This window comes from Psittacula echo (genome assembly GCF_963264785.1).
Source record: "Psittacula echo genome assembly, chromosome: 14".
NCBI classification, from domain to species: Eukaryota; Metazoa; Chordata; class Aves; order Psittaciformes; family Psittacidae; genus Psittacula; species Psittacula echo.
In genome coordinates this window covers 480,713-497,008 of record NC_137750.1, presented here as the reverse complement: position 1 = coordinate 497,008, position 16,296 = coordinate 480,713, and the positions used below count along the sequence as shown (strand labels likewise).

The following is a 16,296-nucleotide window of genomic DNA, read 5'->3' as shown; positions in this document are numbered from 1 at the left end:
TGCCCAGCACCCTGCGCCAGGCTGCCCTGCCCCTGCTCCGAGCGCCGGTAGTACTGCGACCTCCCGCCGCGGCCATCTGGGCACAAGCCCCAGCCCTGACCCTCGACCTCCGGCTCGGCCCCGACCCTTGACCAGGCCCAGCCCCAGGAAGTCCGCGGCCGGCCCCGCCAGGCTGAGACTCCCCCGCCGCGGCCGCCTGGCCGCTGCCTCGGCACCGCGGAGGGGTGGGGCGCAGCCTGCAGCAGGGGCGGCCCGGGGCCCAGCTCCGCCCCAGCCGCGCGGGGCTGGGGCCTCAGAGGGAGGGAAGATGGCGGCGGCGGGTGGGGGGGGTGCTGCGGTCTCGGTGCTGGCCCCCAGCGGGCGGCGGGTCACAGTACGGGTGGGGCCCGGCACGGTGCTGCTCCAGGTGGGTCAGGGGGGCTGTGGCGCGGCGGCGGCAGGGCTGGCCCGGCCCGTAACGCCTCTGTTCTCTCCGCAGATCCTCGAGGAGGTCTGTAGGAAGCAAGGCGGCAGTCCCGGCGAGTACGGCCTCAAGTGAGTCTCACCGCGGGGCCGGCGGCGGCTCGGGCCGGGCCCTATTGGAGGCTACGCCGCGCCGCCGGTGGCAGAGGCCCAGCGCGGGCCCGCGGCTGCGCACCCGGACAGGGTCGGGCCCCGCGGTGTCGAGCCGCGCGCCGCGTCCTTGGCAAGGGGCCCAGCCGGTGCAGAAGGCCTGCCCGTGGCCCGGCACGCTGCCGGGCGGTGAGTGCCACGGGTGGGTGCCCGGGGTTGCGGGCCCCGAACCCAGGTGGATGCTCATAGTCATGGGGATAGAGGGTCTGTGGGCTGTTGTTCTCCAGCAAAGGGATTTTGTTCTAATTAACCTCTCCCGATTTCCCCGTGGCAAGTTTTCTTTGCTCCTTGGATAGGTACTGAGATCCTGTGTAGCTTCCACAGAAGTGTCTCTCCCCACACCCGCAGTTGTAGCTCACTGACTGATAGGGCTCCAGTCGCACCCTGTGACTTGATCATAGACTTTTATGGTATCATAAGCAAGAGATTACTTGAGTGGCAGTAAAAAAAGTACCTTTTTATTTAACACTGAGCACCAGGCTTGACTATTCAGTTCTGTTTCTCTCTGAAAGCCTGAGGAGAAACATAAATTTGAGTTTCTTATCTGTGATCTCTACAAACTGCAGCTTTTTGATATGCAGAATAATTTTTGTGGAATGTTTTCTGAGTTACCAGTTCTGCATTGTTGAATGCTGCTCTATGGCTCCTAGTCAACCTGCGGGGAATTGTCTTGCTCAATACCTGGACTTTGCATTGTTGTCAGTCCCTGAAGTGATCTGAAGGTTACATAGGATGGTTCCTGGTGTTTTCATGGGCTCTGTTCTTGTTTAGGTTTCAGAGGAGCGTGTTGGATCTCTCTTTACAGTGGAGATTTGCCAGGCTGCCCAACAATGCCAAGCTGGAGATGGTGCCAGTCTCTAACAGAGTGGGAATTGGAAACATGGTATGTTGGTTTTCGCAGTATGCCCTATTAGTTCAGTTACCACTTTTGCTGAATGTGATCATGTCAGATCTCATGAGCAAGAGCATGATTAGACTTGGCCAATGTTTGAGTGGGAGACCACCCAAAGACTGGTTGAGGTGTGGTGGAAAGTGGTAATTTAGTAGCTGGAAGTCTTTGCTTACAGTTGGCATGCTGATGGAGTTCCAGCCGCAAGTGGAAGATAGGGAGATCTTTTGGGGCACATGAAAAACTAGTCATGAATGTGTAGGAAGTTAAACATCATTGATGACTTTGCTCAGCAGTTGAGCTACTCAGTTCCATTTCCTAATTTCTATTTCTGTTGCTGTTGTCTGCCTCTGGATTTTAACTAAATCTCACATTCTTACAACATTCTCTTTTGCTTCTTTCCCGGCACTGCTCTTCATGGTGTGTTCACAGAGCCCTAGAATGTTTTGTGACATGCGCTGTGTTTAGCAGTTGCCAAATGTCCCTGCTTTGCATAATTTGCAAACAGCTTACGGATGCTGTGTTCTATAGGAATTACTGTCATGTTTTGGAGGTTTAAAAATCTGTGATGCATGTCGTTCTTACGGCTGGAGACATGATTTTTGAAATGATGCGTAGGTGTTAATGAGTATAAACATTGAATGTGGTACAAATGTTGTATGGTCTTACTTAAGTGGCCTGGGAATGAAAATTTGTCTGTCACTAACAGTCATCTCTTGTCTTGCAGACTTCCTCAGGTGGAGTTTCTCATTTTTTGAGAAAGTTTCAGGTCTATTAGTGCTACTCTCTCAATGTCTGTCTGTCAAATTGTGTTAGTGGTAGTTTGTCATAGGCAATTGCTTTACCTGTCACAAAGACACACTGATGCACACATTGAAAAGTGAACTTTGTAGTGCACGAAGGTTTTGCAGTCTGCTGTAGTTCACTGTGGGTGTGCAGTGCAGTTTGGGGAGTCACAAATGTCTATGTTTTTCTCTGTAAAACCTCCATGTGCTTTGTTTTGGTGCTAATGTTTTCTTCTGACTTTGTGGTAGAAAGAAGTTTGTGCTCCGTATGACATATTTAGTTAAAAAAATACCACGAGCTGGTAGCATCTGCTTAAAATTTTCTGTTAAAAAAAGTTGTGAAAGGGGTGAGAAGGACCGTGCATTGTAAGAGAAGGTTTATAACATGAAATTGCTGCTTTATATCACAAAGGAGAAGAGCTAATGAAAGTTTAACTTGTTATGGTTTAGTTGTATTTCAACAGAACAGTCTACAGAAGTGACTCCACGGCTTCTCTTGGAGTGCTTGTTGCTGTTCTATGGAGCTGAGAAGATACAGTAAATATGCTTGTGAAGAGTACAGTCTAAACAGAGTTGCTGTCCCATAAAATAAGAGCAGAGATTCCACTTGGAAGGATTTTACAGACAGTATAAGAAAACACTTTGTACAGAACAATTGACCAAAAGAATTCATTGCCACAGGGAATGAGTGTCAAATACTGTAGGGAGTTAAAAACAGCCAGTTAGCTGTGATGAGAGCTGACTCTGGTGGCATTGGTATTATGCCCTGATACAGTGGCAGCCGAGATGCGGGCGTGATCACACAGGCCTGCTGCAGTAATGTTGGGATGAATTTGGTTCTGTGCCTTTTGTTATTGTCTCTTTATTGAGATAACTTGCATAGAAGTAGGTGTGCTTTCCTGTGATCACTGGCAGCAGTCTCACCTCTAGAGCCAGAACACAGGTTTGGATAAATTGCGAGTTTGTTCAGCAAACCTGGTATTTTTAAAGTAAATGGATTTGCTTTCACATGTAAAAATCATTAATTCCTGTAAGACAGTTTTATAGTGACAAATTGAACAAATTCCCCTTTGTGGTGGCAGGTGATATAGGGGTACCATCAGTACAGTTCTAGTGTTAAAGTTGTTAACTTTATGTGTTTGTAAACTTAAAAGATAATTGGCACTGGTTTATTATTTATAGAGCCTGGGGTTTTCAAAAAGACTTCTAATTGACTGAATAGGACTTTCGTGACATGCTTAGCTTTGAACTGTTGCCGAGAAACTGATGCAACTGGTAGTCTGAATTTCTGGGCTGGATTCTTATAGAATGGTGATGTCAGCTATCATCACTCTGCTGTAGCTGAGAATAATGTAATACTTGTCTCCAGCATAGGAGAAACCAGGAGGTTGTGTTAATGGTGGGATGACACAACTTAGTTCTGTTGGCTAGTTGTTGATGATGTCACTGTTCCCTTTATGTAGAAAAACTCCTGTCTCCAGCAGATGACACTTTGCAGTACTATAAGGACTGAGGCAAATGACAGACATATTCCACCAAGGAAATCACTGTTGATTGCTGGAGTGTGTGGTGCCTGTTTTTTCCCATCGCACTCTTGCTCTCCCCCTCATGCTTTACCATGTGTCACTCACAGAGTGAGAGGATGCACCGACACTGTTGGTAGGGACACGTGGAAACACTGAATGGGACGTTTGCATTGGCCTGTCTCAGAATACGTTTCAGTTCAGAATGTGTCAGGGAAGAAGGGTCCAAGAAAGCTGGTTAATAGTCAAGGATTGTCTCCTCCATGCTCAGGAGTTGTCCATTCCAGTGGGAAGTCAGGCAAAAATGCCAGCCACCTAAAGTACTCATTTGAATACACCTGTATATTTTTAATAGTGTAATCCTTTGCAGGAAGTGTTTAGAAGTAAGTCATGGTTTTTTGGATAGCAAGTTCTACAGATCACTGAAATACCTAAACAAGTTGTAAAGGCAAGGAAGTTTTCGTTCAGTTTCCAGATCAATTCAGTGTGTTTTCCCACAGGTTCGGATCGCATTGCAGTTGGATGATGGCTCCCGTTTACAAGACACCTTTCTCTGTGAACAGACTTTGTGGGAACTTCTCAACCATTTTGCAAAGATTAGGTGAGCAACACAGTGAGAAAATACTTATTTAGGTGTAACTCTGCATGACAGTATTTAGTTGTAGTTACAGTGATCCATCTAAGTCCTGCAGATCTGTAGAAATTGCATTTATTTGACTCTGGTTTTTCATGTACCACACAAGATGTTTGCCTTTTCCTTACTCTTTAAGGTTTGACACTCCATAGTTTCATTATTATTTTTTAATCCTGGAGTAGCACTTCCTGTTCAGGGCATGAACTGGTAAGAGACTGCTAAGTCCAGGAAGAAACTATACTTCCATGTTATGATGCCCCATCCCTGGCAGTGCTCAGTGCCAGGTTGGACGAGTTTTGGAGCAAGCTGCTCTAGTGGAAGGTGTCCTCGCCCATGGCAGGGGGTTGGAACTGGATGAGCTTTAAGGTCCCTTCGAACCCAAACTGTTCTGTGATTCTATGGTTATTCAAGGAAATATGGAGCTTTAAGCAGGCTAACGTGGAATCTTCAGAAGATTGATCAGGTCCTGTTTAAATGGAAGAATTTCTGGTCCTACATTTGTTGAATATATGCAGGTGTTATAAATCTTATTATTTGAGTCCAGTCTACATTCAGAGCTTTCTTTTGTCTTTAGTTTGACTTAAAAACACTGTTTTGTTCTGAAATGTCGAGCTAATAAACTCTTCTCCAAAGACAGTTCTTTTATTTTGTCATGGCTTTGCAGATGAAGCCTTGAAGCTGTGACAGCCATTCTATTCTTGACAGAATTTCCAAATTTCATTTTTTTCTGTGGTAGTTCGCTTTGCCTTTCTCTTGATAATGGTTTTTTCCCCTAAGATTTTGTATTTCTAGCTTGTTCTTTCTCTTACATTCCTCACCTTCCAGTAGTTGCGGTGTTGCATTTGAATCTCTTACTCATTTGTACAAATGCTGTGCTATGCTATTGTGCAAATAGGAACTATTTTTGTTAGTTTCTCAGACCAATTAAATACTCCTCTAAAGAGGCAGTGGCTTTCTGTGTCAAAACTTTGGAAGTCTGCAAGGCTGTGGTGCTGGAAGAGCTGTGAAATGAGTCGTCAATAGTAAAGCTGATGATGCAGTAAGATTCAGATCAGCACAATCTTTTAGGGTACAGGATGCAAAATGCTGGATTGGCAGCTGTAGTAATTGGCTGGTTACGTGTGTGTGTTAGTACTAGACAAACATGTACTAGCATAAATTGCTTTAACTGCTCTGGATCTGTTTCCACAGTAAAGCAGCTAATTCTTCCAACCTCCCAGTGATGTGCTGTTCCTTTCTTACTAGCTTAGTAGGACTTGCCTGTAACAAGATCAAAGGAGTGACTAGTGCTGCTGGCCCAAGGGAGGGAGTTTGGATCAGGGACATCTTCTATATAGCAGTAGGGGACTGAAGAGTTAGTGCTCACCTCCTGCCCTCCTGTCTAACTCCCTTCAAATTGTTTCTGGAGCTTTGTGGGGAATTGGATTAAATAGCTGATGCAGCTGAAAAATAGTATTGTCCCCATATTATCTTTCGGGTAGATAAGTTTCCTGACCCAGTTAAGGGTTGTCTCTCATAGGCAGTTATGACAGGAAGTGTAGCATGTCTGGAAACAAGGATCCAAAAGGAGGAAGCAGCAGGTGGGTATGAGTGGTGCATGTCAGTTTTTGTACTCAACATGTTCTTTCATCAAACCATAGTTTGGGGTAATGCTTGAGGCAGTCTAGTGACTCTAAAGTGATACAAATGAGCCTTACTTGCCATTCGCTTTGTCTTTAATGGTCAGGGACCTGGTCTACTCTCTGACATTTACTCAAGTCAAAAGGGACAGTCTTGATGTAAATACTAGAGAGAAGACGATTTTTCTTTTGATTGAGGAAAGAGGTAGACAAAAGGAGCCAGGTATAATTTTTCTAGGTGTTTAGGGGCCCTCTTGTTCTTTACTACCTACTTTGTGCTCTCTGCTTGTTGCAGTTCAGGAACTGCTAGACTGGTGGGGGTGGCAGTTATGGACAATGACAAATAGCCTTTGTGTGGCTTTCTCACACATTTGCTGCTTATTTCTCGGTAATAAAATCATAAGCATTTATATAGAATTATAAAATTAAAAATTTGAGCTTTTTATATAGTTTTGCTCCTTTGGATTTTTTTTTGTTGATTTTTTTTTTTGTTACAGGTTATTGTAATATTAATAGCTAATGTACATGCTGCTCTTTTTAAGCTTCTTAACTGCTCCAGTGTGCTAAGCATTATTAACTTCGGCTCATAAGACACAGCTGTTCTTTCCTGCCCCCTGGAAGCTCTGATGTTTGAATGGACTTTGCAAACTTTTGATTAAGTTCAGCAAGCAGCAAAGATGCTGCCTAAGACAGTCACAAACCAAGCTGGATCTGTAGCCATCCATATAGATTTCATGGGCTGAGCTGATTTTCAGTGAATTGACTCAGTTGACTAGTCAGCTAGTTGCTGACTTTTGCTGAGTCCTTCCTTTGACTTTCCAACTGGAGACCTTTTCCTGGAATACTCAGCTGCTCTAAGTGCGTGAGGGGAAGTATTCTAAATCCACTGGAATTTCCCCTGGGTTTCCAGCGTCCATCTTGGCTAATTGGGTATGAAGAAGGTCTGGAAGCTATTGTAAGGCTGCTCCTCCTCTCAGCGTGTGGCAGTCCTTGCACAAGATGTTTACAGGCCCTGTCAGATCACTACATGAAGGAATCTAATCTGCTTGCCGTTCCCCTTCTGAAGAGCATCACATCAAAGAAATGACAGTGTGTTTGATGTGTGTGCTTGCCTCAGTGAATGCATGTAACGGATTAACAGCAGCTGGAGGAGGAGCCTGCTGGCTTCCAAGAGTTATACAAAAATAAGTCTCTGGGGGATCTTTGCTTGGAGTCTGTTCTGCAGAGACTGGTTGAGAGCACAGTGTTGTATACCCTTTTAGCATGAGGCCTGAGAGAACTGTTGCTTTTCTGTCTCCCACTCTTGCCTGGCTGTCAGCTTCAGCAGCTCTGAGGCTGTTCTATATAGAAGCAATTGCAGTTTGGACACTTGAAGACAGTTTTGACAATGTCTGTGTCTCTTTGCTGCTTTTGTGGTATCATTCATTAAGGTCAGATATTTTCCATACATTTTTAGAAGACTCTTCAATCCAAAGAGTTGCTTGGGTTGAAGTAGAAAGCAGTTTTGGCTGGTGAATTAAACTAGGTTGTAGAAGTCAAAGTGGTTTCATCTCTTATGGGTCTGTGTGATGAGCACATATGTTCCATTGTGCCTTGGTTCCCTCCTCCTAAATGGTAATCATCCACCTTTCCTGATAGACAGGCAACTTGAGGTTCAAGCTTTCATTTCTCTGATTTGCTTCATTTCATTCAATTCACAGTATTGTATTCTGTTTGTTGTGATGCACACATGGAAAGAAACTGACCTGTCCCCGAGACAAGTACAGTCTAAACTCTAGTAACTATTTTAACTTAGAGAAGGGATTAAAAAGAGCAAGTATTACTGAATTGTGATCCAGATTGAGTATGAAGGCACATGAAGAATGATGTGCTCCAATTTATCTGGTAAGATCAGCTAATTTCAGAGCTAACTTTAATTATTTCTACTTAGGTTTTAAGCTTTCAGGGCTGCATTTAAGGAACAGTGAACACATTGGAGCAAGTTCTTTACCTAACGTCTAATACTGATTCTGTAATGATTGTTGCTCGTGGGACGTGGAGGAGAGTGTTGCTAGCTAATGGCACTTCATGCTATTGCTCTGCATTGGTTTTGGGGGCAGCAGGCTGGTCTACAGGTGCTGCAGTATTTTGCTTTTTACTGCAGGGAGTTCATGGAACAACATGGTGAATTCTCTCCAGTCTGTGTTTACATGCGAGATGAGGTAAGTCAGCAAAGTCGTCTTAACTGTCTCTCCTCCTTCTGTCCCTAAAAAATAAGAAAAACTCAGCTCTGCTTTCCAGCCTGGAAAGTGTTTCTTTTGAACTTTATTGAGAGGGGAAGTAGAAAAATGTTGGTCTTTTCAAAGCATGACGTGTCTGTATGGAAAAAAGCTCTCTTGGAACGTAACACTGGGCTGTTTAGGCCTCTGAGCCCATAAAATGAGCTGAATGACCTGTTTGTGTTTTTCTTTCCAACTTCTTTTAAAGCTTGAAGCAAAACAGTGGCTTCATTTTAATAAATATTTGCTTTTCTCTGTGTTTTGATCTTTTGCTATTAATGTTTTGTTTAATATTTTGTATGTGTGTATTATGGAATTTGGTCTCCCTAGCTGTCCCTTCACTTCCCACTGACCTCTGTGGACAGATCATCTTTATTCTGCAACTGGTCGTTACAAACATGGGAGGTGTATGTAATGAAATTGTCTGTCTGTTGGCTCTGAGATTGTGCCAGTGATTTAACTTCTGACACGAAAATAATGCTTTGCTGAGGTTGGATCTAATTTGGATGGATGTATGGGATGAGAGAATATGTAGGTCATCTTCCCTTCACATCATTTAATAAGCAGTTAATTTGGTACAGCAGTACAGGTGAATACAGATGCATTCCGATCTCATTTCCAACTGCAGAGTGTGTTTTGTGCTGTTCTGGTGCTGTGTTATGTTTGATTGGATACAGGCTTCTTTCTAGAAGGAGCACTTCACATGCTCTCCCAGGGAGGCAGCTACCACAATTGCTTCCCTCTGGTTTTGTTGCAGATCTCCGGAAAAAATGATCTAGAGAAAACAACGCTGAAGTCACTTGGCCTGACTGGAGGCAGCGCCATCGTCAGGTTGGGAGGAGCAAAGTTTGGGCTCTATTTTTCCTTTTTACTTTGGGGGTGAATTTGTTTTATTTAAAATAAAATAGTAAAAAAAAAAAAGGCGGGGGGGGGACGACCCCAGGAGAAAGAGTTCAGAGTGACAGAGAGACAGCTCAGCAATGACAACCACACAGCTCTGGATTGTTGCATTTGCTTTTTATCAGAAACTGCTGCCCAGATGTGCTCCCTGCAGCTGCAGCTGCTGCCACTGACCCGCATGTGCACATTAAAGGAGCTTCCTCTTTATTTATTTTTTTCTTCTTTCCTGTGAGTGGAACAGACAATTCAAAGTGAAAAATCTTTCTGAGAGGGCAGTTGTCTACCACTTCATTCTTCCCTGCTTCCCAGTCCCTGCAGTGCCTCCTGCTGACTGGGAGGGTGAGGTGGGGGATAATGACAGCCTTTTTGTGATCTTCTAGCCAGTTCTTTGCTTTATATCCTGGAGGCAGGAGCGATTAAAAGCTGTGCTTTACGACTCACTGCTGCTTTTCTCTGAAAGCCAGAGTTCTTCCTGTGGAGTTGGTAGTTCCTGTTCTGTTTTTTTTTTGCGCAAACCCCCATCCCCCACCCTTAACTTCAGAGCAACTAGAGCTTGTTCTTTGTGAGTGTCTGGAAGCAGCAGATCATTAAATTAGGGGATATTTCAGTCTAGCTGTCTTTATGCCATGGTCATGTTGGGAATGGGGAGGGCAGTACTGTTAGGATAAATGATTTTGTTTTTATTCATTTTGATGTCTTCTCTAAGAGTTGTCATGAAGAAATGCAGTTCATCTGGTTGGGAGGAAGCTGTGGGTGCCACGGTGCAGTGTAATGAGCTGACAGTGAGGCAAGACTCAATTGAAGGAGCAGTGGATGTTCCCCTACCTCAAGCAAACACATTCCCAAAGGACTTGGACCACGGGAATGTGGCCATGTCTTTAAACAGCTGCACAGACAAGCAAGACTCGATTAGAGAATCTCATGCCAGCTTGGAGGAGCTGTGGCCTTCCTCAGAGCCTGAGTCGACCCCATTTGTCCCTTTTTTTGGAGATGGACAGCATCTGGGGGACACTTCTGTAGCTGCACCATTTCTTGGGTTAGATATGTCATCTTCAATGTTGCCAACAACAACTTCTAGCCCTGGAGGCCCTTCTATGCCAAAGAAGTCTAAGAACAGCCAAGAACTGCAAAAGGAGCAAGAACAGGTAAGGGAAAACTTGTTTGCAATGAGAGCTTTTTTTTATCCTGCCTTGCTTGACGCTGAACTCCTACAAGGAAAAAGATGTTTCCATATTTTAGACTTTTCCCCCATAATATGGAGTTAGATGTCTTGGCAGAACTAGATGTCACCAGATGTGTGTTTTATAATACTCTGAAGGTGCTTACTGCTTATTGTAACTGACTGACCTCCCAGATCACGTGGAAGGTACAAGGCTTGTTAGTTATTTATCTGGAAAGGGATAACATTTGTAGCTTGTTGTAGGATTGTCCTAGGAGCAGAAGTGGTCTTAATAGAGTTGTTGCAACTTCATTCCATGACTTTGAAGATCTGAAAACACGGTCAGAGTTTCACCTAGGTTGTAAGGTGTGCTCAGATTTCTCATCTGAGCCTTTCTGTGGAACACAGAACTCCATAGTAAAGCTATTGTAAAAGCGTTATCCCATGCTGGCAGTTGTTAACATCTGCTTCCTCAGAGTTCCTTCTGCCTGTGGTCACTCTGACTTATATTTTAACTCTTTAGGTGACACGTGGTAGAATGAAAGGGGTATAGAGCTAGGAAAGGAGTTTTTCAGCTACAGTTGCATCTCACTTGCTTAGAGTTCAACACTTGGAAAAAAATCCCAAATAAACAGGTCTAGACCATTTTCTTTTAGTCCAGTCCCATCTCTTCTGTGAGTCTAATTTTCTTAGTATTGCAGATGAAGCAGAAAGCTTCCATCCTTTTCCTTCTGTATTTGTGCTTGTGTATAAAAGTCTTTTCTGTCTTGCTCTGAAATATCCTGCTGCTTAAATAAAGTCTACCTCTTTCTGACCCTTTTTCCAGCAAGACAATTGCACATCTCATTTCATCGTTGGTGTCTCTGAAGTAAAACTGTATTGTTTAAAAATGCTTCAGCCCATGTAGAGATACCAGAACCAATGGCTCAAGAGTGCTGTGATGCCATCACAGGATTGCCTTTGGATGCTGTTAAATAGGCTTTCTGTAGGGCAGCTGTATGGAATTGAATGCCTTCAGCAAGGTTGGGGATGTCTGGCAAGCAGCGTAAAATGAGCTACGGGAGGCTTTAAATTTGTACCTTACTCCACATTGTTGTGCATTGAGAGTTTCATGTCCTGGTTTCTCTGTGACCGGCTCTTTCTCTTGCCCCTTCACTGCCCATATCATCGCTACGTTGGCTTTAGCGTTCAGAGATCCCCTTCATGTTTTCCCACTCTTTAGGACCTCCTAGAGTCAGAGTTTTGTGTTTATCTCTGATTCTGATACAGCCATGGGATTAAACAGTGGAAAGCCTTAGGTAGAAAGAAAGAGTGCCTGATGAGGTTCAAAGGGAGCTTGATCCAGGAGGAATTTAGCAAGACTGTGTGTATGTTCTCATGTTGATGTGGAGATTCTACCTTGGTTGACTTCTTTGTGGTGGCAGTTCATTCTTGATGAGTTTCTGAATTGTTCAGGAGCAGAAGCCAGGCCCTGAAAGGACTCTGGAGCAGTTACAAATGTAGTAGGAAGAGGCTTTGCCAACCCAGTGGTGAATATTTTCGTGTATTAGAAACACGTTTGGGTCCACCTCATCAGTGTTGTTGAACCTTTGGGAACAGACCCTGCGCATGGAGCACTGAATGGTAGGCTGGGTGATTTGTCCAGTCTAATGTGTTGCTTGCTTCAGTCGCACTCTTGCCTACGGGGGATTTGGAAAGGAGGAATTTCAGTTGTGTCTGAAAAGAAGCAGTGCGAGGGTTTGTGCTGGAATTCTTCACTGGTCCCATTCTCTGTACTTCTCCATATGCTGGCAGGAGAGACAGAACTCATTTCATCATTTTACTGGCTACAGCTTGTTGGGCACAGAGCTGTACAGCGGTGGCCTGAGGACTGTTATAATCTGACATCTGCCTGGGGGTTGCAGTCCAGTTCAAACCACTCGGAGGCACTTCTGGAGCCAGCTTCCCTTCCAGTGTGAGAGCAGCTTTGGAAGCAGCTGCAGATTCTGTTGGGGGGGCTCTGCCCTTGTGTTAAACAGCATGTGATTTTGACGGCTGCTTTCAAGCCCTTTGATCTCTGGTGCTTTTGCTGCTGATTGATTGCATTTTGTTCCCTCCTCTGTTCCTGCCATCCTCCACTCTCCTTGCTCTCAGCAGCTACAGCAGAGCAGGGCTGGCCACATGGCATCTGCTTTTTGTCCCTTTTCAGTCCTGAGGAAAAAACCCAAAACAAAACAAATTATTTTTAAACATCAAAGGTCCATTTTTGTAAAAGAATCTTCCCATTAATGCTTTGACTGTGTGTGGTTTTTGAAGCTGTAGAGAGAGGCTGGATAAAATCTGTGCTGGCGTCCCTTCGTTTCTTGGGCTAAAGATGGTTTACAGACAGCTGCGTGCTGACTTTGATGTCAGGACATTAATTATTAGAAGGTAACTTTACACCAGATTCCCCATGAGATTAGAATTCCCTGAGGTGGTGGGTAGGAGGTGGGTCTCCAGTGAGACCTTGCTGCTGTGGAACGCACAGTCGGCACTACTTCACTTAAACTCGCATGAACATTTTCCTCAGCTTCCCTGCTTCCCTAGGTCTGGGGTGGTGACCATCTAGTGAGCTGCATTCCTCCTGACACCTGCTTTATCACAGAGGCTGCAGTTACTTAGACTGCCTGGTAGACACTGGTGTGAATAGATGGCTTCAGCCTGCTGTTAGAAAGTGCCTCGCATCCCAACCTTGGTAATAGAGGTAGAGACTTTGAACAATGAAGGACAAACCATTACACAGCATCTTTGGCTCCTGAAAGGTACCACTGACAGAAACATGCCAGCAAAATGCAGAGCTTGCTTTCCTCCAGAGTTAAGTAATGGGAGGTAGAAACTGCTGTTTGTGACAGAAGGTGGTTACCTTTGGCCGTGGCTGCAGGAAGCTGGGATGTGGGCTGGAAAGCAAGGTGGTGCACCTAGAGCCTCCTTTTTGTAATCGCCATGGGAAGGTAGTTTTCAGGTTCTGCCTGTGCTTTAAGATTGTTGGTTACACATTAAAATAAGGCTCAGATTGAGAAAGGCCTAATTGGAATACCTCAGCAAGCAAATGGTAATGGATAAAGAAAAAGGAACAGGGTGATGGCTGGACTCTGGGGAAAGAGAACTGGTAAAGCAGTAAAAATGGATGGATTCCTCTTTCTCTCTGAAGAGTGTTTCTTATGTCTGTAAGGATGCAGGATGCAAATACGTGGCGGAAGACATATGATGATGGTATGATGTGGCAGCCTCTGCATCCTCAGATCAGAGATCTTTTGGCTGCTAAGCAGTGCTTAGTAGACACTGTGCTGCCCTTCTCTGATCAGACCCCATTGTGCAATTTTGGAATTGAGTTGCAGAAACTCTGAAAAACAGTCTCAAAATACCTGAATTATCTTCCCAAACCCTCACTCATTAGAGCTGTTTGCAGAGTTCTGACTCTGATATTGGGGGTTAGCTGAACATTTAATGTTAGGAAATTCTTACTCTTAGTTGTGATGGTTCGGGGTTTTTTGTGGTGTGGTTAGACATGCACAGATCTTCTCCTTCTGTACAGGAAAGTATGTTTCTTCATGTTAAGTAGTAGATAGGTAACGTGTCTTGGTCTGCAAATTATGATACCAGCATTTGGTGTTGGCTGGGAAAGTGGACAAAATAACACACTTGGAGCTCAAGGAGTGTGTGTCTGTGCAGGGCCAGCACAGGTAGGCTGCAGGGGATGCATGAGGACATCTAGCTGGGTGTAAGCTGGAGGTTAGGAATGAGTGTTTACGTCTGGGAAGTAGTGGATTTTGTATCACATCACGTAGGTAGTTCTGGTTGACTGGGGAATGGCTCTAGAGGGGAGGTTCCTGACTGCCCATTTTAGTACCTTGTTGGCAATGGAGACCCATCTGATGAATGACAATGTGTAGAAAGCGAGGCTTGACTGACAGTTGTAACATGCAGTGGTCTGGAGCAGTAAACTCACAGCAAGGAAGAGGGGTGAATGCTTAGGACTGGAATGTATGTCTACCTTTGGCTATCATGATTTCTGATGTCTTGGCTGAAGTCTTTAGCTACTGCTGTGGTTTGGGCAGCGACTGATGCTTTTCCTGTGGAATCCTGCTGCTGTTAGGATTAGCTAAAGCACTTGCTAGAACCAATACTAAATGCTAAGTTTAGGATTTGCTAATGCAGACATTGGAATTCTCTCCATTGTATCCCAGCACCCTTCACAACATGCCATAGGATCATAGGATATGTCTTGCTCAGTCTGTTTGGTTTTTGTCTATTTTCAGTCTGTGTGTTCAGAATGAAATGAAACTTCAGCATGTTTGAGGAGATTGAAGTACTCCTGAGTCTCAGTGAACCCCAGCTGATTCTCCTCTAGCCTTACTGAAGCAGCTGTGGGCAGCAGTTGTGACCAGTGTGCAACAGCCCCTTTCCCAGGGGGTGGCTCTGCATGCTCAGGATCCTTCCTGCAGTGCTGGGCATCCCCCCGGCCCCAGGAAAGCTGCAGTAAGCCTCCTTCACTAGCTGGTTAGAGCTGACCCTGCTCAACTTTCTAAAAGTAGCCCTCGTCCCACCCACACAACCTCCTCTTTTAATTTCTCAAATTACCCTTTAGTGCCCACAGCAGAGTGAACATTGCCTTGTAATTTGTGTTGTCCCTTTGACAACTGAAGGAGACTCCTGTTCCCAAGGGGCCTGTGCCTGGGGGAAGGGAGAGCGGATGGAACATATGGGAGACTTGGAAGAATATATGAGGGAATAAAGGGAGAAGAAATGAGCATCAGGTTTGTTCATGGAGCCTGGGGTTAGACTGGCAGCTGACTTCATGGAAGTGCTGTATTAACTGTCAGAGTATTTGCTCTTGTGGGGCTCTTCAGCCATGGGCCACTTGCCCTGCAGCGCCTGCAGTGCTCCTGCTGCTTGTTTTTCAGTCGCGGTGTGCTTAAACATTTCTGTGATTTAAAGAGCTTGAATTGTTCAAGAGCCAATAGGTGGAACTGCCTCTTGGGTATTCGACTCTGGTAGTGGTTTATATTCACATACTGACACAGGTGCTGCTTTTGATGTAAGGGATAGTAGCCGGTCTCAAATCTCTTTTAAACTGGGAGGGACACGTAATGTTCTCCCTTCAGAGACTGCAGATGCCGTTTGTCTCATAGGGTGAAAAGGTGGAGCAGGGTTTTGGTTGGGGGTTTTCAGAGGTTGTGGGTCTTGGTGTTGGGTTTTGTTGTTTGTTTTATTAAGTGTGACCTCAGTCTTAAGCCAGGACCCTCTCCTCAGGGTTTGCCCTCATGATGCCCACTGCGACTTGAGGGGCTCTGGAAAGGGGAGCTGAGTGGAGCTGCGCTGGTAAGCGGTATCTTGGCTGGCTGAAGGCTGTGTGCTGCTCCAGCAGCCTTTGCTCAGCAGCTGGGACATAGGGAAAATTGCTGATAAATGGATTAAGTGCCTTTATTGTAGCTAATACATACAGTGAACTGCTCCTCGCATCTGCCTGCTTTGCCTACACCAAAGGCTGATTTCAGTGCTAAGTACTTTGTAAGTACAAAGCAAAAGGAGTTTCACTGTCCAGGGGAGCTGCCTGCAGTCTAGAAGCCAAGTTAAAAATTTGAAACGTGCAATGAAACCCTGCAGTGGCTCAGTTCAGAGAACTCAGGTCAGAAACTGTCTTAACCAAAACACAGCATTGCTCTCCAGATTGAGAAGAAATGGCGTGAACCCTGGTTGGGAACTAGTGCCTTTGGTTCTGTGGAAAGAGGATGTGAAGCAAAGAGAACAGAAGATACAGTGTGAGACAGGAGTGCACGGCAGGTGAAAACTGAAAGGACAGCTTATATTCTGTAGTATGAAGTATGACACCTGTGTAAGTTGTAGAATGGTCAGGAAGTGATTATGTACTGAGAAAATTTTGGAGTAGAGCAGAGAG

General features: G+C 44.9%; 1 protein-coding gene across 5 annotated transcripts in view; it reads left to right on the top strand.

Annotated features, from left to right (window-relative positions):
• Window positions 1-295: 295 nt before the first annotated feature.
• The window catches only part of ASPSCR1 (ASPSCR1 tether for SLC2A4, UBX domain containing), a 38,602-nt gene continuing 22,601 nt past the window's right edge, over window positions 296-16,296 (top strand). For 3 of the 5 annotated variants that reach the window (XR_013957997.1, XM_080629356.1, XM_080629358.1), the window contains exons 1-7: window positions 296-406; window positions 479-534; window positions 1,384-1,495; window positions 4,310-4,410; window positions 8,206-8,263; window positions 9,078-9,151; window positions 9,927-10,365. Coding sequence is in view for 4 of the 5 variants with exons in the window: in XM_080629356.1 (XP_080485482.1) it covers window positions 308-406; window positions 479-534; window positions 1,384-1,495; window positions 4,310-4,410; window positions 8,206-8,263; window positions 9,078-9,151; window positions 9,927-10,365 (939 nt within the window). In the remaining variant the exon portion in view is untranslated. Of the gene's footprint in view, window positions 407-478; window positions 535-611; window positions 755-1,383; window positions 1,496-4,309; window positions 4,411-8,205; window positions 8,264-9,077; window positions 9,152-9,926; window positions 10,366-16,296 lie in introns of those variants that run through there. The other 2 variants (XM_080629359.1, XM_080629357.1) reach the window with 2 other exon arrangements.